The sequence below is a fragment of the Ictalurus furcatus genome, chromosome 24, assembly GCF_023375685.1.
Source record: "Ictalurus furcatus strain D&B chromosome 24, Billie_1.0, whole genome shotgun sequence".
Taxonomy (NCBI): domain Eukaryota; kingdom Metazoa; phylum Chordata; class Actinopteri; order Siluriformes; family Ictaluridae; genus Ictalurus; species Ictalurus furcatus.
The window spans coordinates 7,763,164-7,787,143 of NC_071278.1; the positions used below are offsets into that span (position 1 = coordinate 7,763,164).

General features: G+C 38.1%; 1 protein-coding gene across 1 annotated transcript in view; it reads right to left on the minus strand.

Moving 5' to 3' along the window:
- Positions 1-610: 610 nt before the first annotated feature.
- Positions 611-23,980, minus strand: part of csmd3b (CUB and Sushi multiple domains 3b) — a 321,277-nt gene continuing 297,907 nt past the window's right edge. Inside the window, exons 58-66 of the mRNA XM_053613516.1 lie at positions 16,800-16,873; positions 12,866-12,977; positions 10,716-10,895; positions 9,400-9,465; positions 6,882-7,040; positions 5,243-5,355; positions 4,930-5,017; positions 3,445-3,580; positions 611-2,620 (exon numbers count right to left, since the gene is read on the minus strand). Coding sequence (XP_053469491.1) covers positions 2,461-2,620; positions 3,445-3,580; positions 4,930-5,017; positions 5,243-5,355; positions 6,882-7,040; positions 9,400-9,465; positions 10,716-10,895; positions 12,866-12,977; positions 16,800-16,873 — 1,088 coding nt within the window. The 3' untranslated portion in view covers positions 611-2,460. The remainder of the gene's footprint in view (positions 2,621-3,444; positions 3,581-4,929; positions 5,018-5,242; positions 5,356-6,881; positions 7,041-9,399; positions 9,466-10,715; positions 10,896-12,865; positions 12,978-16,799; positions 16,874-23,980) is intronic.

The window sequence follows — 23,980 nt, forward strand, 5'->3', positions numbered from 1 at the left end:
GAGTAGAAAAAATCCGTAGTGAGACTAAAGAATTCAATGACTTGTCAATAATTAATATTGAATAGACAACCCTTAAGATTTTAAATGTCACAGCTGAGTCTGTGCTACTAAAACCAGGTACATGCCCATCGCCACAAGAGGACAAGGAACACACATTACAAAAGGAATTAGCCTTTTTTTTAATCTTACATTGCATTGAAAATTTACATAATAGATTCATACATTTTACAAATAATTTTTCCATAAAAATATATTTCTTTACAAAAAACCTTTTTTTTATTAGATTTTTTTTTAAATTTTAACATTTTACTCTTTTTTTTTTTAAATATCTATTCTTAATGCATTAACATAGAGGGAGTCCCCATCTGTACTGCAAATATTCATCTTCTTGATTGGAAAGAGTCTGTTCCTTGATTGTTTGGGTGTCTTCTTTTATTGCAGTCTGTTACAGAAAAGAAAGGGGGCCGATCGGCTCATGGTGAGAGGGGTCACTACCTCTTGAGCAGGAGATCTGGGGCAGAACGAAGCATGTCCAAATATTTTTGGATACACAAATTTTAGTTTGTACAAAATAGACTGACAGACGAAAGACAGAACAATGAAAAGAAGGGAAAGCAGCAGACCTGGCTCATGTGTTTTTTCTTTTGGTAGGCACTGTGTAAAAACCAGCCATGTTAGAAAATACACCAATTTATTAAGCTACAATGGTAAGAAGCTCTGGAAGTGTACAGTGTATATGAGGTGCAATGCTGCAGAATCCCTGTGCCTGATGCTGAGCAATAAAAATGGATAGTACAAAGATCACAGATTGATTTGTTAGACTTGGGGACTTTTGGACAGTCATGTCAGAATCAGCTCGCTGAAGTCTGCAGCTTTCTGAGCAGCTTATTTGTATGTAACGCTGAAATCTTTCGAGTCACTAGTATGGCCTGTTGGTCAGGGAGAATGTGATGAGAGGTACAGTACATTAGAAGGCACTGGAATGAATCTCACAGCTTGAGGGCCTGGAAGCACGGAACTGAGGTAGTCTGACCCTGGTGCAATCACGTCAAGCAAGGGTTTAACATAAAAACTATGGCACTGAGGGAAAAAATGCTACACTCAAATTGGGCTAGAACTATTATCAGAGAAATTGCATCACTGTTTGAATAATGACAAACAATATTATTAAATCAGCTGAATTTAAAAATTGATTATACACCCAAGCCATAATATCGTCGCGTTGCCCGTAATGAATATTTATGTCATGTCAATGTCAGACTGAATCAGAACTGTGCTCCTCGGCCCATATGGACTTGATAAACATGTCACACTGCTGCCACATTACATATTTAACGCATGCATGCTAATCAATGCTGATGTAATCGGAGTTTGTATAAAAATCTAAGTACAAGTGCCAAATGCATTTCATTCTATGCAAATTTTATACCAACAACTGCAATCATACAAATGAAATGATGTCAATGAACAAATGATCAAACGCTAGATAAATTTAGCTGAAATGTGATGGAGCACAATGACACTTTCCCATTGAAAGAACAATTAGGACAATAAACTCATAATGTCATCTGCAGACTTCAGGTCCAAAACGCTGACATTTGTCCGAGAGGTCATAGTCGTGCGAACCAACACAGAAAACTGAACTAAGAAACAAGAGCGGTTTGAAAAAGTAAAAATAAAAACGGGGAGGAGGTAAAGAAAATCCAGCGTTAAATCCACAGTTAAAATGTCAGCCTTTGACACATCTGCTTGCTCGCTGTAACACATCACACATCACAGCCCACCTCAAGATCCAAACAAAGATACAAATGTACAGTGAGAACTAAGAGCTAAGGGGAATGTTTGTTAAACAATTGAGAAAGAAAGTATCATTATCACCAAAGAATTAACCAACAAATATTTATTTCCTTCAATACAAACAGTACAATTTTCTTCATAAACTCTCAGTAATTGCTATTGACCTTCAATCACCCATGTGGTACACAGCACAAAAATATAGATGGTGGCTGATCCTTGTATATACGCGATTGGATTTACAGATCCCTTTTCCTTAAAAAAAGACCCAGTTGAATGTGAAGAAGCACTCATAGAGTGCAAATGGAATAACTCTCCACGCTTTCTGCCGTGAAGATTTTTAGGTTTGTAAGGGGCAGACTAGAAAAAAAAAACCCTTTAATTGGTATACCCATCATTATATTCCATGTCCTCTGTAGATGCACATGGTCAAATCAGAGTTCCTGAAGAGTGTGCTTTAAATATCACAGGAAGGGTAACAGTGCATCTGTTGGACATTCTCTGCCAGTATCAGTGAAATTCATCCCTGCCTGGGACACCATTATATCCACTGGGTTTGTTAAAAAACCAAAAAACAAACAAACAAACAAAAAAACCCCACAAAAGCTTGAAAAAAACCCCAAAACAAAAACAAACCAACATTGTTATTGTGTCCAGTGGTCCTCATTATACCATTGTGCAGACTGTGTTTAGATTAGGGTCAAAACGGACGGCTTTGCCCTCCACTGACTTTGCGTTGGTATTGTACATGGGGTTCTCGAAGGCAGCCTGCCCGTTGTTGTTCTCGTGCACTGAGCAACCTGTGTACTGAGTTTTAGGGGTAGTCCTTTAAAAAGACAATAAAAGATGCAGACAAGAGAATTAATGGCAGACAAGACAAAGTTTTAGCAGCAGACTGATCATTAAAACATGTGCACTAAGGCTATCAGTTAATGTATATTTAAATACTTATATTTAAACACTGGTGAGAGCAGCACACTGAACTGTTAACACTCATAACTGAAAGTATTCTTTGTCAGTCATTGTGCGGTACAGTCTTGCATTCTTGCTGCGTCCCAATTCGGCTACTATCCTTCCTAAATAGTATCCGAGATTAGAATGAGTGTGTCTCGAATTGTAGTATGTTGAAATGAGTATCCCAGAGGTACCGGGATGGTCTACTATTTCCGGTAGATTCCGGTAGGAAGTGTGGCTCTGTGGACACTTTTTCAGCTAATATTACCCACAATTGCTTGTGCGAAGTAGGAGACGTTTTATGATGGTTTGCTCCGGTGAATTTTAAAGAGATGTAAATGAAATTGTGGAATATAAGGAATAATGAATGAAGAAAAGCTGAAATTCAACAAGGAGTTTGTTTAGTGATGGCGTGCATAACTATGCAACAATGTTCTCTTCCGTTACATGACGTGTTAGCATGTCCCAGTACTTGCATACTCTTTTGCTACACACTCAAATGTATGTACTTTTTCTCCACAAAAAGAGTACATACCTTTAGCGCATATAAGTAGGCAAATTGGGACGCAACATCAATCTACTTCTGAAATTACTGTATTCTGTTATATGGACAATATTCATCTAGTCTTCTAGTGTTATTTTTTTTTTTTTTTAAATTATTTTTCCACTAATGGACCTCTTTCTTTGTACACTTACCTCTGTTTGTAGAGGTAAAATCCAAAGCCTGCAAAAATCAGGGCGAAAAAAGGCACAAGGATTGCTATGGCCACAGAGCTACTGTTTGTACCATGCGGTGGATTTGACAAGTTATTACTTTCCGACATGTTCAAACCTGTGGGAGGTGAAAATAGAAAAATAGGATCAAAACACTCTCATAGCTTTCCTCACACAATAAAACACAGAACAAAACTTTGCCACTAAGCTGAGGGATGAGTAGGGAGGCACTGTTCTGTTGTTATTGTGAGTAACTGTTTTCTCCAAACAGCAACTTTGCAATGAGAGGAAAAAAGCTTCTGTATTCTCTAGTGCTCTGACCTAATTATTATGACCCTTCAGGGTGTTTAGCTCTCCGAGCTGCAAAAAGACCACACAGGTAACTTTAGTTTTCGATTTATTTTAAGATGCATACTAACCTTAATAAAGGGGAGGGGTATGTAACTAAAATTTGTGAAGGTCCAGGTAAATTCCTTTAAATTCTTTAAAAGATCCAGATAAGCAACTACCATGGCTGAATGGTGACAACAATTACCGTTAAATGTTTGACTAATAATGATTAGTTTGGGGCTACAAATAAAACACTTTAAAGTACTTATATTTTGTTTCATAGTGTCACTTCATGTTACCACTTTTGACAGACACCATCATGGACTCATGAGACTGTTCTGAATGTGGCACGGGGCGAATAAATGCATAGTTCTCTATCTGTCTTAACACATTCTGTTTTCATTATTGACTTTAAAAAACAAGCCATGTCAACAGTAAAAACTTTTCCTTTTCTGACATCTTGTTTTAGCCCTGTGGCTAGTCTCTGGTCTGATGAGCTGCATTCAGCTAAATAATTTACATGAATGCATGTGACTGGATAAACCACAGTTCTGCTACAGAATCCGAGCAGATTCATGTTCACAAAACTAGAATCGCTGAACTACAGCCAGTTTTTTTCCCCCATACATTTTACAGTTCTGCTACCATATATTTTCAAGTACTTGGTTGGCTGAAGTACTAATGAACAGTAAAGAAATAGTAATGTATGTAGAGTGCATTTCTAAACTTTCTCTCACACACTCATCTAAGATTCTCAGCAGAGCATTGCAGGGTGCAAATGGCAGAATTGTGATTAAGTAACCAAAACATATTATCACATTCATCAATTCAATCATATTAAACCTTTTTTTAAAGCAGTCATTAAAACAATGCTAATTACCCTGAAGCACCTCTCAGCCACAACACTCAGAGAACTGAGTGATCATCTCTTCAATGAGTGCTCAGAGTGCATACTGAATTTAGAAATGGTGAGAGTGCAGACAAGCACTCCAAAAGCAAGGATTTAGGATTGGGAAGTTTCAATGTTAATAATAATGGACATGCAGCTTAAACTTGTCCCAAAATATAACTATATAACATAATATTAAAGATAATAGTTAAGAGAATAATGCAAAAGATATAAACATGATACATTACCCAGCCTTTGTAGACCAAACTGGCCATAGTCTTTACCCTGTATAAAGCCTTGAAAGACATAGGTGGTACCATCAGGTTCTGGAGATACCTGCGTGCAGGATGGAGAAATAATGTTTTTATCAAAAATGGGATTGCCAGCTAAATGGTCAAAATTTGTTTTACTTAATGATAGTAATGGACCAATTTAATAACTGTTGGGATATAGAATATAATAAAATGTTCTTAAATATCAGACAAAATTATACAATAATACATTTATGGTCAAAAACACAGATGCAGTTTCGTGTAAAGATTTTCAATGCTGAGCTCTTACAAAACCATCCAGAGACCACTGTTCCTCCTTCATCCTGGTTAGTGTGGTGGTAGAGGACGCTTGCACGTCATATACAAGCAGCATCAACCTCGCTTCCTGGCTCTTGTAGACACCTGTATCCAGAGGCAGAGAAGAATCAGCCATCTAAACATTGCCAAACACTGCAGCTGCAATTTTATTACAACATCTGGCTGCTTGTCCTGTGGCAGGTATTATCCACTCTTTTATCAACCCACTGTAGCAATAAAAGCCATACTGCAAACCTACTCACATGCACCTGCTTAACAGTGCTCCTTATATCTATTGCAGTAATAAAGTCCATTGCATTCCATTGCTTCTCTGAAGATGACGGAGTTAATGCTCGCTCACATTACATTCTCTGAAATTCAGGATAATCACAGCATGACTATTTTAATTCTGTACACTTCTCATGTACAAGCAGTGGTCCATATAATTACTGGTAACAGGGTGGTCAGTTCCAAGTCAAAATGGTTGTGATTCATTAAAGAATGTAAAGGATGTCCGAGTTGGCTATGTGACGACGGTGCTAGAGATCAGGAAGGGGAGAGACACCGATTAAATTTAATGATGGTGGAAAATGTCAAAGTTCTCTCAAATAGAATGAATATTTCATTTGAACACAGCAGAGGAGTAGATTTAACTTTTGAACTGAGACATTTAAATAGGGTCATTACTGGGAAAGAAAACATGCCATGCTTTAAAACAGATAAATCCAACTAAACAGAATTCTGTACAGTCATGCTGCACTAAAAACAGTGGGCTGATTTTCAGTTCTTATGGCTTGTTAAACAGATAATATTATAATTTGACATGTTAACAACTGACAATTGTGTATAGTATAACTATTTTATAATTATAATTGTAAAACATTTGAATACCACTATAGTCAACTATATCATACAATATATCAGCAACACATTTGTTGCTAAATTATCAGCACTCTCACTATGTGATGAAGCCTTTCTTTGTAGAGAATAAGAGCAGTGAGCTTGCATGTCTAATGAGGCTGGAGAACACTTGATGAGGAACAAATATTCAACTGTTTTAGAATTTTGAATCATGCTCTTAACTGTACTTTTAACTGCTTATGCATTTTTATATCCATTTCCCCTTGCTGATAGGCAACCATCAGTATTGTTTCCATTGAAAGCTCAAGTTTTCCCTCATGGTGATGGATGACAAAATGTTGGGGAACCAGTGTTTATACTCCAGGGCAGTAAGTAGTCAAGGGCAAATATTGAGATCATGAAGACTAAAAGCAAATTAACATGACTTTTTTTTTCAAGGATGGCAATTTGTTTGCTTTTTTCTTTAGTATTCATTAGGGGTGTCAATAATTTGGCCACACATTTCTGAGAACAAATACTATTATTTAAAAAAGGGGGTATGTTTGAGAATAATTGTTTTTTTTTTTCCAGTTGCTTGAATGGAAAAATTCGAATCTCTGTATGCAAGTTAAATTTATACACACTCTCTTGAAGGGTCCCAATCATTCTAGGGTTCAATCCATATCCTGGTTGGTTCCCGAAAGCTCTTCTTGACTGATCTCTTTTCATATTCAGAAACGACAATAAAGGGTATCTGTTCAACAAACATTTGATTTGACAGATAAACCAACCTGAAAGCAGCAGCTCCATGTTGCTACTAGTTAATGTGACGTTAACTCTACCCGTCGTTGTATTAAAGCTTGTGATACTCAGAGTCATTGGTTGCTTTCTTCCCTTGTAGTTATATGAGCCCTTCCATATGTAGTTTGGAGCAAATACATCATCTGGGACTGAGAGAACAAACAACCAAGGAGAGAGGATTATTCATTAAGCTTTAAAACAAATAAAGCATTTAATGCAGCTGTGCATACAAACAGAACAAGTCTAAAGTGAATCCAAAGTGAATAAAGCCTCGGAGGAATAAATAATTTAAACAAATATATTTGATCTTTTATATATTGTATAAAAGCTCAAAAATCCACAAACTGGCCTCAAAATGAAATTTTGAAAAATGTACCCCAAAAAACACACACAAAATTGACCTTCCCCTAAGTCACACTGAATAAATAAAGAATCTTTAATACTGAAAGCCAATATCCATACAGGCATAGTCAAAAGTTTTTGAACCTTTTATTTTAGCATTAATATTTAAGAGACCCCATTTTAAAATCAAATTTCACAATCTAACCAAGGAATCAAAAATTTTTATTATTATTATTAAATGCCTTGTGAATTGAGAATTAAATTACTTTATTTTATTGGAACAATCTACATCTAATCTAATTGTAAAAGGCCTAACATTTATCACTTTTATTAGTCACCTGTAGCACACATGTGTGGCAGCCTGGGAAAACAATGGCCTGCACACAATGGAATTTCTTAAAAAGATTTTTTTTACTACATGAAGTTTTGAGAATTACAGGCTTGCATGTAACTCAACTAAAAGTAATGGTAATGGTCTGCACTTATATAGCGCTTTTTTAACCTTAGCGGTTCCACACACACACAGTAGCAGAGCTGCCATGCAAGACGCTAGCTTGCCATCGGGAGCAACTTGGGTTCAGTGGACACTTCGGCATGTGGAGTCATGTGAGCCGGGAATCAAACTGCCAACCCTACGATTAATGGACAACCCGCTCTAGCAACTGAGCCACAACTGCCCAATGCAGAAGTACATTTTTTAGTGAAAGGTAAAAAAAAATTGCAGTTAAAAGATTCCATTCTGACTATGGCAAAGGTGCATCATGGATATTTTGACAGCTAGTATCTGATTACAAACTGAACTGATTATGCTTATGTCCTTTTCGCCAGTTTATTAAACTTGTTCCTTACTCAAGATCTTTGCAGAAAAAGAGCCTAGGCCTAAAGATTTAGGTTTCCTTATACCATGGGCTGTTTGAATACTTGATTCTGATCGGCTGGAAGGTGTGTGTTCGAACTGTTGAATGCACATTTAGTTCCAGTCATTTAATCACCTAAATCACCTAAATCATCTAAATTAACGCGCTGCCTATAAACAACTGTAACCATAGGGTCACCATAGGGTAACCATAGTAACATAGTTGTATACAGTAGTTTTCTCTCTGTCTCTCTTTAATAAATATGTATTATAATTCATTCAAATAAATGTAATCTTATAACACTACTTTATCTCTGTGTATGATTTAGAGTGGGCAGAATTCTAGATCTAACGACCCGTATATAAAATAACTAAAGAAACCTAACCATACTTTTTATCCTTCAGTCAAATTTTGCACTGCAAACACCAGAGACAGCTTTAACTTGTCTATGCCAGCAAGTGAGCATGGTATAAGCGGGATAATCCATGGCTAGGTGTGTTACACGATTTTAATGCACTCCGCTTCGTGTCAAGTGGTTCTTTGCCTCCACGTCATGCATTAAAATTATGTAATGCACACCTAGCCATGGATTATCCCTTACTTATTCACTTGCAAGCCTGTATGATTTTTTTTGGTTTGTGGCAATAATTATTGATCAAACTGTGATAAAAACATAAAAAAAACTCTCTGTATTAACATTTCTTGACACCCTGTAACTCCATACTGGATAGAATTAGAGCACTCAGCACTCAAAATACTCCAAAAGAGTTAAAATTAAAATCCTCCTTTTAATAACACTTTATTCATTAAGACACAAAGAAAAAAGGATCATTGATTAACTCTCACACCATATAAATAGGCCCTGATCCCAGAGCACTTGAGAACAGCTGCATCATACATGCTAAAACTTTGCAAACGATCATCTGCATGTTTGTCTTTCTTTTTTGGCTTACAGATCACATAAGTGTTAGATCCTTGCTGTGCCTGATGAAGGTCAAAAAAAAAAACGAGGAGGAGGATTATCGCACAGCTCCAGAAGAGTTTGTGAGTGGCCCGACTGCTGGGCCACTTTAGTATCAAACTGAGTGGAACCACTGTCCTACTTATTAGCTGCTTCTTCCTCAAGAGGACTTCTTTCTAGAATACATCAAGGACAGTTAGGAGTTTGAGCTACTGGTGCGCTGGACAGCTGAAGCACTGCAATATTAAGCTGTTACTTTAGTGTTCAATGTGAGCGGGCTTAAATCTGTAGCCTTTGAAATGTAATACTGCACAAAATGTCTTTTATCTCACTTTATTATATACTTACCATTTAGCTTGGGACTTGGCGTACCAGGGACTGGCTTAACAGGCTTCTCTGATAGCTTGGAGCCAGCTAGAACATGCATAAATAAATGTATTAGTGGAGCATTCTTTAAAAAAAAAAAGAAAAAAGTTTTATATCAAAATGAACATACACAGATGCACAGTAGTGTTACAGTACTGGCAGTGCTCCTAGAATCCCATTTTTGCCATGTGGGCAGTAGTATTTAGCAAAGGATACTCTCCTATCTCTCCATCTTGCAAAATAAAAACTTATCACAGAACTGCAGAAACAGTGGAGGGTGACACTGCCAGTATATCAAGCACTACTACAAAAATGCAAAAAGTCAGAAGCATACAAAAAGCATAGAAGCATACAAAAACAAGAGAAGAAGGTGATTAAAATAAATGGACCTAGCGCAGGACTGGGCAGGACACCATGAACTGAAACTTTTATTTTGGCTGCCTTTCACATCTGTTTGTGTGCAGTAATTATGAGGAAACCTGCAGTGTGCAGCTGTATGCCCACACAGCAGTACAGGCAGGGTGCCATGGAGGCGCTGGGAGAAAATCACAGCAAGCTGCAGCCACCATTCTTATCTCACCTCTTTTTCTTTCCCACATATAATACAAATGTTTACTTTAATGGCAAGTGCTAGGGCAAACGTCTCTAAGTGCATGTGCTATAGCTGTAAACTGATTACTGGAGGATCAAAACAGCCTCAACCAATCCTGGTAGATGTGTGTAACTGGGTAAAAGCCGGCTCGCATAATGTGTGCAATAAGTGACTGCAATTCGTTAAGATGTTCCTGTTATCCAAATAAAAATATCTCATTACAACCAGAGTTAGCAGATGACTTTTTAACAAGATTGTTTCATTTTCATTTAGTAAAAAAGGTCCAAACCTTTTAAAGACTTTTTTAAGAGGAGGCAAAGCATAAAATGTGATATGTATTTGAGAGACTGCATCAGTGCAGAAAATGTGTTTAAAGAAAATAGATTTTGAACCTCATCTTGCCAACAGAATATATTTTCCAAGCATGAAAAAGGACCCTGTGTACTGTAATGATTTATAATCCTACTATCACAAGAGGATGTGTTCTCTTTTGAGTCTAGTTTCTCTCAAGGTTTGTTCTTCATGCAGTCTCATGGAGTTTTTCCTTGTCGCTGCCTCTGAATCTAATTCTACATGCGGAGTCCTTTAAAGCTGCTTTGTGACAATGACAAAATGACAAAAAAAAAATAAAAATAAAATAAAATATATATATATAAAAGTGAATAGCTATTTTCTAAAAAAAAAAAAAAGTGTTGAGATATTATACCTCGACACATAGGCATCTTCCCTGTCCATGTGCCATCAGACCTGCAGACTCGATGCTCAGAACCTCCAGACATGAAGAAACCACTCTGGCAGGTGTAGATGAGAGTGTAGCCATAGCCAGGTAGGTCCATCCCCACCACTTCCACATGGGGTGGGCTCTCTGGCTGCTTACAACTATGGGCTGAAGGAACAAAGAAGGAAAGGAAAACACAAAGAAATAAAAGGGTATATATATAGAAAGACAAACAGTGAGAAACAAACACTAGCCCTTTTCTTCATTTCCAGCCCAGGCGACGCACTTTTGCAATATCCCATCTCCTCCCTCAATACCTCTTAAAACAACAAAGATCATTGCCAGTCATCTTTCTTTCCCTATCTCAGTCCATCTTCCATCACTTTGACTGTAGAAGTTGCTGAGAGTGTGGCAGCCACTGATGTATACTGGCACAGGAAAGAAGCACACCTTTACTGACAGATCAAGCACCAGCCAACGCATAGTCACTCAGCGTAGGGGCTCCAGCACTACTCCACTATGATCAAAAGTAACCCAGATTTGCCTCAACACTTTGATACTCTTTATTGATGAATATACCAGTGAATATGGCTGTGAAATAAAAACCTAATTACTCTCAGTAACTAGATGGTAATTCATTCAAACATTTCAAGCAGCCACATTAAATTATGCAATGACGATAGCCTTAGCAGGGTTAAATAGGTGCTATAAAGCTACAAATTGTTTTGGAAATGTTTTACTATTGTTCCTCCCAAAGGGCAGCCATTTACCAATAGGGTTAAAAGAGGGAGGGAAACAAACATGATTACATAGTTAGCTGCACTGGGTACGCAAAATTACAATGTGTGTTTAAAAATAAATTGTGATTATTCTAAAACACAAAAATGGCATGATTACTCAGAAATATACAAAGGCTATTTAATCACAGGACAAGTTAATCACATACAATTAAAGTGCTGCAAACTTGGTTTTCCCCTACAGCTATCCCATTGCTCAATCTCCTAATTTTGCAAAACAATGACAGTGCACTGGGGGAGTCACATATGAAACAAAATGTAATTAGCTTCTGAAATGGTTGGGCTGAATGGCAATCTGTCTTATGAAATTGGGAGGCAGCTGTTTCCTTTCTCCAACACAGTCACTCCAAGCTGTTTTAATGCTGCTCATTTTGGAGCTTGTACTCACGAGGAGTTCTGAGTGAAGGCTCTCTCTTTCTGCAAGGTCACAGCTCGGCCATCTGACCAAACGTTGTGGTGTTTGATGACAGAACAATATGCTAATGTTGATCTTTTCATTACAGCCATTGTAATCATGATTAATTTTAATAGATTGCTTTATATGGCCAGAATCACTGTATAGAAAGTGTGCAGACAAATTATTTGGAAAGTATTCAGAATTCAAAGACATAAATATTACCCTGCAGTGATGCTGTCTAATTCAGACCTTGAACCCAAAGAAGGCTTGAATCAGTAGCTGAAGGCAAATTAAACTGGCAACAGCAGCCAGTAAGATGTCCCAAAATCCTGTGTCACAAAAACTAACTGTGCAGTCAGCTATTTCTAGACTACAAAAATGCATATCAAACAAATAATGTTCTTTATTTCTGTTCCATTTCATTGTCATGGTTTAATAAGCAATATGCTTTTTAAATCTAATTGTAAGTACAGAGTAAGGACTGTATTATCCTGAAAGCCTGGGTTTAAAGAACAGACTCCTTATATAACCAAGGACACCCACTGTGGTCTCAAAATGCCGAAAACTTTTCAACTCAATTTCCAGTTTCAGCTTCTGTGAGTACCAGGGAACAAAATATAATGATGGTTTTTACTCTGCAGAAACCAAGCCCTTTTTTAACAGAGGATAAATGATTAACTCTTAGGTAAAACCCTGCTGCTGGAGAAACAGGAGCTCGCAATCATAGAATACAAATAATACACAAGCCTGTTGAGGCATTTTCTTCTGAGGTTGTGGAACTTATATCACCTTTTCACCCATTTTTTTTTTATATATTAGTAGTCGAACAATGTCCTTACAACATATGTACTGTATACAATTTATATAATAAATTATAAATGAATAAATTTCTATAATAAAACATATTTACAAGCCCCATATAAATGTTAAACAGGGGAACGTACGGATGCACTCTGGCTGGGTGCCGCTCCAGGTGAGATCAGCCTGGCACAGTCGAGTGGTGGAGCCCTGAAGCAAGTGTCCTGGCTGGCACTGGAAGGCCACCATGCTTCCAACCTGCAGCATGGAAGCAACATCACACCCTCTATGAACAGAAATCATTAAAATACACCTCTCTAAAAGAAGCTTTGAAAGAAGCACTTTGAGATATTTTAGTTGGATATATATGTACTCTGGGTGACACATTTTTAGAGACAGACACTGTAAAGGTTGGGGTCTACAAAGTGGAAAGTGCTTTAATTGATGAAGAGAGCTGAACTTGAAGACTATCATTTCTAGACCATGATTCCACCTGCCATCATTTTCTTATGGTTTTGGAGAATCAGTAGGTTTGTTCTGGTAAATACCATTTATATATCTAGTGCTTATTTAATCTGGGGTCAACTACTGCAGGTACACAGTAATGGAAAATGGTTTCAGCTCCAGTACTATCAGTTAAGTGATAAATCCATTAGCTAACCCACCTGGTAAGTGAAAGCTCCAATGTGCTTGCCCAGATCCATGTTTTGATTGCTGGAAAGTTAATTTACTAAGCTAAAAAGTAGTAGCTAACGTAATGTAATAACATATAGTATCTCACAAAAGTGAGTACACCCCTCATGTTTTTGTAAATATTTGATTATATCTTTCATGTGACAACACTGAAAAAATGACACTTTGCTACATTGTAAAGTAGTGAGTGTACAGCTTGTGTAACAGTGTAAATTTGCTGTCCCCTCAAAATAACTCAACACACAGCAATTAATGTCTAAACCGCTGGCAACAAAAGTGAGTACACCCCTAAGTGAAAATATCCAAATTGGGCCCAGTTAGCCATTTTCCCTCCCCGGTGTCATGTGACTTGTTAGTGTTACAAGGTCTCAGGTGTGAATGGGGAGCAGGTGTGTTAAATTTGGTGTCATCGCTCTCACACTCCCTCATACTGGTCACTGGAAGTTCAACATGGCACCTCACGGCAAAGAACTCTCTGAGGATCTGAAAAAAAGAATTGCTGCTCTACATAAAGATGGCCTAGGCTATAAGAAGATTGCCAAGACCCTGACACTGAGCTGCAGCATGGTGGCCAAGACCATACAGCGGTTTAACAGGACAGGTTCTACTCAGAACAGGCCTCGCCATAGTCGACCAAAGAACTTGAGTGCACGTGCTCAGCGTCATATCCAGAGGTTGTCTTTGGGAAATAGACGTATGAGTGCTGCCAGCATTGCTGCAGAGATTGAAGGGGTGGGGGGTCAGCCTGTCAGTGCTCAGACCATACGCCGCACACTACATCAAATTGGTCTGTATGACTGTCGTCCCAGAAGGAAGCCTCTTCTAAAGATGATGCACAAGAAAGCCCGCAAACAGTTTGCTGAAGACAAGCAGACTAAGGACATGGATTACTGGAACCATGTCCTGTGGTCTGATGAGACCAGGATAAACTTATTTGGTTCAGATGGTGTCAAGTGTGTGTGGTGGCAACCAGGTGAGGAGTACAAAGACAAGTGTGTCTTGCCTACAGTCAAGCATGGTGGTGGGAGTGTCATGGTCTGGGGCTGCATGAGTGTTGCCAGCACTGGGGAGCTACAGTTCATTGAGGGAACCATGAATGCCAACATGTACTGTGACATACTGAAGCAGAGCATGATCCCCTCATTTCGGAGACTGGGCCGCAGGGCAGTATTCCAGCATGATAACGACCCCAAACACACCTCCAAGACGACCACTGCCTTGCTAAAGAAGCTGAGGGTGAAGGTGATGGACTAAACCCTATTGAGCATCTGTGGGGCATCCTCAAACGGAAGGTGGAGGAGCACAAGGTTTCTAACATCCACCAGCTCCGTGATGTCGTCATGGAGGAGTGGAAGAAGACTCCAATGGCAACCTGTGAAGCTCTGGTGAACTCCATGCCCAAGAGGGTTAAGGCAGTGCTGGAAAATAATGGTGGCCACACAAAATATTGACACTTTGGGCCCAATTTGGACATTTTCACTTAGGAGTGTACTCACTTTTTTTGCCAGCGGTTTAGACATTAATGGCTGTATGTTGAGTTATTTTGAGGGGACAGCAAATTTACACTGTTACACAAGCTGTACACTCACTACTTTACATTGTAGCAAAGTGTCCTTTCTTCAGTGTTGTCACATGAAAGATATAATCAAATATTTACAAAAACATGAGGGGTGTACTCACTTTATATATATATACATATATATATAAACATATATATATACACATATATATACATATATATATATATACACACATATATACATATATATATACACACATATATACATATATATACACACATATATACATATATATACACACATATATACATATATATATATATATATATATATATATATATATATATATATATATGTATGTATATATATATATAATTTGACTCTGACTTGCATCTTTATTTTCTCTTGATACATTTAACCATGAGGTTAATAAACGGTATGTTGTGTTAATTATTCCACCTAGTAAAAATCATTCTACCATCAGCTAGAAAGTCAACGTATGTAGTGGTTGCAGGTTGTAAGATTCACAAGATCATGGTATAATTAGAGCGTTGAGGAGCGTCACAATACCGTGAAGAACCTCATGTTTAAACACGTGCTAAATTAAAATGTTTGTTTTGCAAAAGTCAGCAGGACATAAGTTTCTTTTAGTTTGTTAAACATTCGTAATAAAACCACAAATAAAAATCTAACAGAACACAAAATCGGCTTGTCTCAGGCACCCAGGTTAGTGGGCTTATCCACCCCTGGTACTGTATATCTACTGAATATCACAACCACTGAGCTCCACATAAAACACCTTTACACGATGTGATCGTTTATGTTGGTTGTTCCTGTTGTGCTCGTGGAGAGCATACTGCAGCTCTGATATTAAATAGACTGACAGAGTCGGGTGAGTGAAATATTAGCATGTGTCAGAGTGACACATGGGCTCAGCACATTAATTGATTAACACGTTCTTCTTGGCGATGAACCTGGCTGATGTGCCATAGGCACTGCCGCTTATCTGAAGGCTACAATATCTCCTGCACTCCAATATCATTACGCGCCGTCTAGTGAAAGGGCGTCAGTAGATCCAGTGAAATGATTTATGAGGCAGGAAAACCTGATATTTCGCTGTCCTCTGAAGCCTCACCATGCCTTGTCCCCTGCATTACATTAAGGGGTTGAATTCTTAATGCTAGTATATCTCAGGGAAACATGCTCACCTTCATACCCAGTCTCTCTCATTTCCTCTCCTTTTCATTTACAAATTTTCATTACGTATTTTTTTCAGTTAAAATTATTTGTTTATTTGCTGTTCCTTCTGTCCCACTCACTGTGTTTTGATTTTTATTGTATAAAAGATTGTTGGACAGAAGGAACATAAAATAAACAAATAATTCACCAAGTTCATTTGCATTAGTGAGTACTTGAACTGAAATTGAACCTGTATTGGAAACAGAACCTGGAAATACTGAAAGACCCATTTCTGAGATGAGCTCTCTACTTTGTACAGATGTTGCTGCATTTGTCTTATTTAAGGGCATTTATCTTTTTTTTTTCTCTACTTCATAGTGGCCCAGTTTATTAGTAAACACAAACATTTTCCCAGTTCTGGCAGCTCTGCTCATTAAGGACATGAAACGAAGTAAGACTTGTGTGTCCTGCTGTGCTTGCACCATAGGACACCAAACACATGCACACACAAAGCCTTGTGACTGTGGGTCATGTTAAAAAGACATCAAGTAGATCAGGTGCAAATAAATTGCGACAATCATATCATAAACAGGCCTCATGCACAGAAAACAAATCAAGAATTCACTTTAATCACATTCAGTGAGCGCAAGCAGATCTGTAGGAGTCGTTTCAATGCTGCAGGTTTTACCTTGAAGCCAAAGGTCCTGTTCATAGAGCCGTAGCGAGGTGTCCCTGGATTCTCACAGGTGGTGCGGGTTGGCTCTGGGAAAGCAAAGCAAGAAAGAAGGAAGATAAGGAGAGAAAACCAACAGAGAAATCCAGAAAAGAAATATATAGGAAGAGAAAAAGAAAATGAAAGAGGGAAGAAATGTAGAGTAATATATAGAGTAAAAAATATAATGTAAAAAATTATAATATAGAGAGTGAATCAAGATTTCATAACTCACTTCTCCTACCCCCCCTCCCTTTGAGCGTCAGACACAGCAGACATATCGTTGCTGCATAATGAGAGATAGTCCTCATAAACATGCAGCTCCGCTCCCTCCCTCGTGTTTTTCCTGCAGTGCTAGGGCCTGGCTTATTGTGATGGTTATGGAGACGATGTTTAAGTGTGTGCTGCAGGAACTGACTGATTTTATTTATTTTTTTTAATTTTTATTTTTGGAAAAATGGAAAGCGAGGGGAGACCCAGCAGGGGGCAATGTTGCTGCAGTGGTGGGGGGGCTGAGAGCCAGCTGCGCTGCTCAGTAATTGGAATGTGGAGCACATCCTCGAGCTAACGCAGAAACCAAAGATTTAATGCAGGCGTGCAAATGCCAGGACAGCGTGGAAGCCTTACGCAATGGGACTGCTTAAACCTTCTAACAAAAAAAAAAAAACACACACACACACAAAAAAACCTTTCAGATTACAAAATCAGCACTTGTGAAAAGAATATATAGGAAGGGAGCAACACTGGCTATGACTGCGGCAGGGAGAGTGTTGGTTAAGATCTATGTATAAAGGCAGTACGTGCACGCCAGCACACACACACCTACAGCCACAGCCACAGCCACAGCCACACACACACACTGACCTACTTCTCATACCTTTCTTGATAATGTGAAAGAGAAACCCGTCAGTCTGTCCAGCAACTAGTCTGGTGTTCTTGAGTCTTTGTGCATCATTTTTACAATAAATTTTAAAAAGCCCATCTTTGGTTAAGTGAAATCATCACATAACTATAAGTTATATATATAAGTTATATAGGATACTATGAAGCTCTCTGCAGCTCTCTGGAGACCTGATAGACTGATTAAGCATATAACTAATTAGATGCTCTGTGTGGGAACACAATCTGTTATAGTAAGCCACTTGAGGCTATAACTAAATATTAAGCTAATTCATCTCTCCTCAATAATGCGCCGTCTGAGCTTGGACCAATTATTCAATTACTTACTCGATAAAAAACAATTATCGATGCACTTATTGATATCAGGAGAATGGCATCTTTATGGAAATATAAGCAAGTGAGTCATAATTAGGTAATTGTCATTCTTGGGGGAACAGGAAGAGCCTTTGTTAATTATGCATCATGAAATATGGCTGATGAAAGTGCCCTAAGCCTTTACACGTACCGTATATGAGAAAACACTGACTCAATCCCAGTGCACAATAAAACAGTGAGACAATGCCATGCATCTATGGTACACAGTAAAATCCCTAGTGTTGAATTAACAGTTATAGTTATAATTATAGTCCAATTAGACTATATAAACATTGTAGGGTATAAATTCAACACTCTGGGTGTTACATCAACACTGGGGATTTTGCTGTGCGTATATATATATATATATATATATACAAAACTAATGTTATGCAGCATGCTCAGTTTATTCACAAATTGAAATTTTAGTCAGAACATTAAATCCTAAGTACTTGCTTAATACTTATTATTATATTGGTTTTGTAATAATGTAATCAACATGCATCCATTAGGTATAAAATACTTATAACTTGGCATCTAAAAAGTGAACCCAGTAAAAATTATTTCCTAGCTATTATTATCTTATGTCTGTCTCAGAGTATGAGTCATATTTGTGTCTTCTCCTTTTCTTCTTCATTTTTTGTTTTTTAAAAATATTTAAATAATTAAATATTAAATTTAATTAAATTATTAATAATTTAATAATTAAATAATTCATTAAAACCCGCTCTGCCTTGTATTTATTGTCATATCTTGCGTTACTGGTTATGGAGGGGTGAGTCTGTCAGCTCCTGTAGATCTGAGGCATTTTTGACTTCTCTCAGTCATGGCCCCACATTTCATATCTAAGCTTGTTTCCTCTCGGCATCCAACTGCTCCCTCCGTCTAAAGCCACTAAAAAGAATCACCTTGGTCTTCTCAAAAATAACCTGATCAATAAAGCATGGAAGCTGTTTGGGGCAGTGCTGAACCCGGCCTGCTGAGGTGGTAGGGGAACATTGATTCAAACAAACCAATCACAAAAACTTTTTCAACTTAATGATGACATGTAAGTAAAAAAACATGAGGCGCAATTGCGGACTTACTGACAAGTGCTATTTGGGAAGAAACTCTCCATGCTAAAGTCTGAATTACTAAAGTGCTAAAGTGAAAAGGTTGAAATGAAAAGCAATAAGCAGTTATTTGTGCAAATGTTTTAAATGTCAGTAATTGCTACAATTTTTTCCATTGAGTAAAATCCTAAATGGCAACAGAGAAGAGGCAATTGATTTTATATTCCAAGCAATGTTTTTGTTTACCAAGTCAAGTATAGCATAATTCAGCTTCATGGCTGTTAAAGCAGTATCCAACTGAGCCTGAGCTGCTGCATGCACTGTATGATCAAAGCTCAAGGCTAAATCAGGCTAAAAATGGCACAGCTATACACAGAACTGTAGACACTTTCAAATCACAAAATTTGTTCCTGCTTTCCAAGCTGTGTGTGTGCTGATGTATCAAAAGTATTCAGTCTGACGCACACATGCGCGCACACACACACACACACACACACGTGCACACACACACACACACACACACACACACACACACACACACACACACACACACACACACAGATATGACTGCCCTTCATCCCTGCTGAGTGAGATTCACAGCTTCTTTACAGCTGGCTGCCTGAAAATACTTGGACAGGTTTGAGAGAGCATCAGTAGAGCACAGCACAAGCTTCCTGTTCTGATGGAGTTCATTGAGTGGAGCTCTACTATCAACACAGACAGACAGTCCTGGTGTAAACCGGGAGGCTGATGCAGCACTCTCTGCCGGCCTGGATAATGGCGATAGGGACATATATTTTGAGGTAAATAATCAAAAGTACTATGTTTGGAACCAGATTGAGAAACATATACAATTTACAATTTTCAATAATAGTGCAATTTCTTTTCTAAAAACAAATACACAGTCACAGTTTGGACGGTGGAATTGCAGTAACCTGGCCTGTCATGGGGTGGGAAGTGTTTACTGCAGATACTCAGAGACCTGAAATGGTGATGCTCTTGTGTTTACAATAAGAACTGATGGTGAGGGTTAGCATAAAAGGAAAACCACCTGGAAACAAATGAAATATGTTTATATTGTAATATTTATAATGTGTTTGGCAATTCTGGTGCTGATTTGTTGCTAGTTATAATGGCTTTTAATACAAGAAAACAATTAAACAAATTCAAATATTTCACTGTTACCTTCCAAAAACAAAAGCGCATGAGCTTATTTTCTCACTCACCATTTTCCAGTGACTGTCATATTCACGGACACATTAATGAGAAATCCAGCATTGAAATAGTCTAAGTCCAGAATGCAATGAATCTCTATGATGCAGTTGCACCTGAATTACAGCAGAGATGTGCTATAATGCAGATATACAGTGTATCCGGAAAGTATTCACAGCGCTTCACTTTTTCCACATTTTGTTATGTTACAGCCTTATTCCAAAATGGATTGAATTCATTATTTTCCTCAAAATTCTACAAACAATACCCCATAATGACAATGTGAAAGAAGTTTGTTTGAAATCTTTGCAAATTTATTAAAAATAAAAAACAAAAAAAAAGCACATCTACTTTCTCAACTTAATGATGACATGTAAGTAAAAAAAAACATGAGGCGCAATTGCGGACTTAGTGACAAGTGCTATTTGGGAAGAACCTCTCCATGCTGAAGTCTGAATTACTTACGAGGGCTTGAATCAGCTTCCACACCTAGTTTGCCCTGATTAGCATACTTAAGTGAAAAGGTTGAAATGAAAAGTATTCACAGACTTTGCTCAATACTTTGTTGAAGCACCTTTGGCACCAATTACAGCCTCAAGTCTTTTTGAGTATGATGTTACAAGCTTGGCACACCTATTTTTGGGCAGTTTCTCTCATTCTTCTTTGCAGGACCTCTCAAGCTCCATCAGGTTGGATGGGGAGCGTCAGTGCACAGCCATTTTCAGATCTCTCCAGAGATGTTCAATCGGGTTCAAGTCTGGGCTCTGGCTGGGCCACTCAAGGACATTCACAGAGTTGTCCTGTAGCCACTCCTTTGTTATCTTGGCTGTGTGCTTAGGGTCGTTGTCCTGTTGGAAGATAAACCTTCACCCCAGTCTGAGGTCCAGAGCGCTCTGGAGCAGTTTTTCATCAAGAATGTCTCTGTACATTGCTGCATTCATCTTTCCCTCGATCCTGACTAGTCTCCCAGTTCCTGCCGCTGAAAAACATCCCCACAGCATGATGCTACCACCACTATGCTTTACTGTAGGGATGGTATTGGCCAGGTGATGACTGGTGCCTGGTTTCCTCCAGACATAACGTTTGCCATTCAGGCCAAAGACTTCAATCTTTGTTCAATCTTTGGTCTGAGAGTCCTTCAGGTGCCTTTTGGCAAACTTCAGGTGGGCTGTCGTGCCTTTTACTGAGGAGTGGCTTCCGTCTGGCCACTCAACCATACAGGCTGGAGTGCTGCAGAGATGGTTGTTCTTCTGGAAGGTTCTCCTCTCTCCACAGATACACGCTGGAGCTCTGTCAGAGTGACCATGGGGTTTTTGGTCACCTCCCTGACTAAGGCCCTTCTCCCCGAATTGCTCAGTTTGGCCGGGCGGCCAGCTCTAGGAAGAGTCCTGGTGGTTCCAAACTTCTTCCATTTACAGATGATGGAGGTCACTGTGCTCATTTGGACCTTCAATTCTGCAGAAATGTTTCTGTGCCCTTCCCCAGATCTGTGCCTCGATACAATCCTGTCTTGGAGGTCTACAGACAATTCCTTGGACTTCATGGCTTGGCATGCATTGTTAATTGTGGGACCTTATATAGACAGGCGTGTGCCTTTCCAAATCATGTCCAATCGACTGAATTTACCACAGGTGGACTCCAATCAAGTTGTAGAAACATCTCAAGGATGATCAGTGGAAACAGGATGTACCTGAGCTCAATTTGGAGTGTCATGGCAAAGGCTGTGAATACTTATGTACATGTGCTTTTTTTGTTTTTATTTTTAATAAATTTGCAAAGATTTCAAACGAACTTCTTTCATGTTGTCATTATGGGGTATTGTTTGTAGAATTTTGAGGAAAATAACGAATTTAATCCATATTGGAATAAGGCTGTAACATAACAAAATGTGGGAAAAGTGAAGTGCTGTGAATACTTTCCGGATGCACTGTACGATTCAGTTACCTGAATTACAGCAGAGACTTGGCTCGGCTAGTTAATGATCTACGAGATGACAAGTATTATGGTGGTATTAGCATGAAAGCGGAAGCTTTGGAACCCTTTAAGTTTGAGCAGTGTGGGCAGATGAGGAGATGAGAGAGTTGGACCGACTAAAGGACTAAAGCTCTGCTGCATTAGGCTCTTTATGTAGAGACAAATTGAGAGCTAATTCCCACTGGTGCCACTATCAGCAGGTAGTTGAATGTCATTGTGAGTAATGTAGGAAACATTTGACCAAAGTGAAAATTGACCAACATGTCGATTAAAGAAGTTTGAACTAAAAAACACAATTATTACACAATAAGTGTTGAACAACACCGAAGATCACGTTAATAATAAAGTTCAATATGATCTTTACGCCATTCAGGTTTGATTTTTCTTCTAAATGTTGGATTTGTCCTTTAAATGTGGAGGGCAGTACAAACGAACAATTCGAGTCTGATCGAATACGGTGCCTGGAAGAGAAGTGGCAAGAGCACAAACAACATACTTCATGTTCAAACAAACAATTCAAGTGCGACATCTGTGCTAGGTCCTGTGGTTCAAGGATTGGCCTATTCTCTCATAAGAGGACTCACTGTCAGTGATGGAGAGATTCGTCGAATCGATGACTCAGTCCATAGTCCTTTAAAATACAGCAGCATCTCTCCTAACAACAATCTGACACTATGAATTACAGTCTACTATAGTATAAGCAATACAGTATAAGTGAAAGTCCTGATGAATTTTTAATAGATGGTGTTTATATTCTGGAAAAGATAGGAAACCTGTCTAAATAAATACTGCTATTGTCATTTTGACAAATACTGTGGGCTGCACAAAAGTTACATATTCATCATACACACATACAGTGGGGTCTGAGTCTTTTTTTATTATTTTATTTAAATTGGGAAATAAACCGAAGGTTTTATAACTTTTAAATATTTAAAACAAAGAAAGTAAGTGGTCAATATCTTGAATATTGATATTCATGATTCTGCACTATTTGTATGTCCCTGTATTAATGTAAGCAGATGTGTGATATTGACCATGTTAATGGTTTGTAGAAAAAGTCAGATTTTCCTCATGCCCAATCTCTTCTATTGAAGCATTTGTTCAGATGACCCTCTGATGGATTTGATCTAAAATGGATCAGAAGTTTTTGTCCATGCCAGCTCGATTGCACATAAAAGCAAAAAGAGGACGTTTCAAATACTAAGAAACAAAATCAAAATAGAAGCTTTTTCACAGGACTCACAGGGCTTTCGGACCAGTGTATGTAATGTTTACATTATATGTCTGAATGAGCAATAATTTATTTAACTGAAGTAAATCCAATCACATCAACATCTTGCTCACTGATGTCTCTCATTAGATTAGGTTGATTTAAATTGCTTTTATATATGAAAAATATCTGAGTATGAAGTCTGCCTTCATTTATAATAAGGCATGCAGGTATCCTCAAAAAGCGCATTTAACATGGCCGACCTGTATCACTTTCAATAGACACTGATGAACGATTGATGTTTTGCTGAATAAATAATTAAATTATGATAATATATCTAGTGCAATGGCATATATCAAGTAAATTTTCATTCCATCGTTCTCAAAGATTGTTCATTATCTTAAACAATCTGTAGACTGCAAAGCACTAAATTGGAATAAGGAAGATGTGCGTGT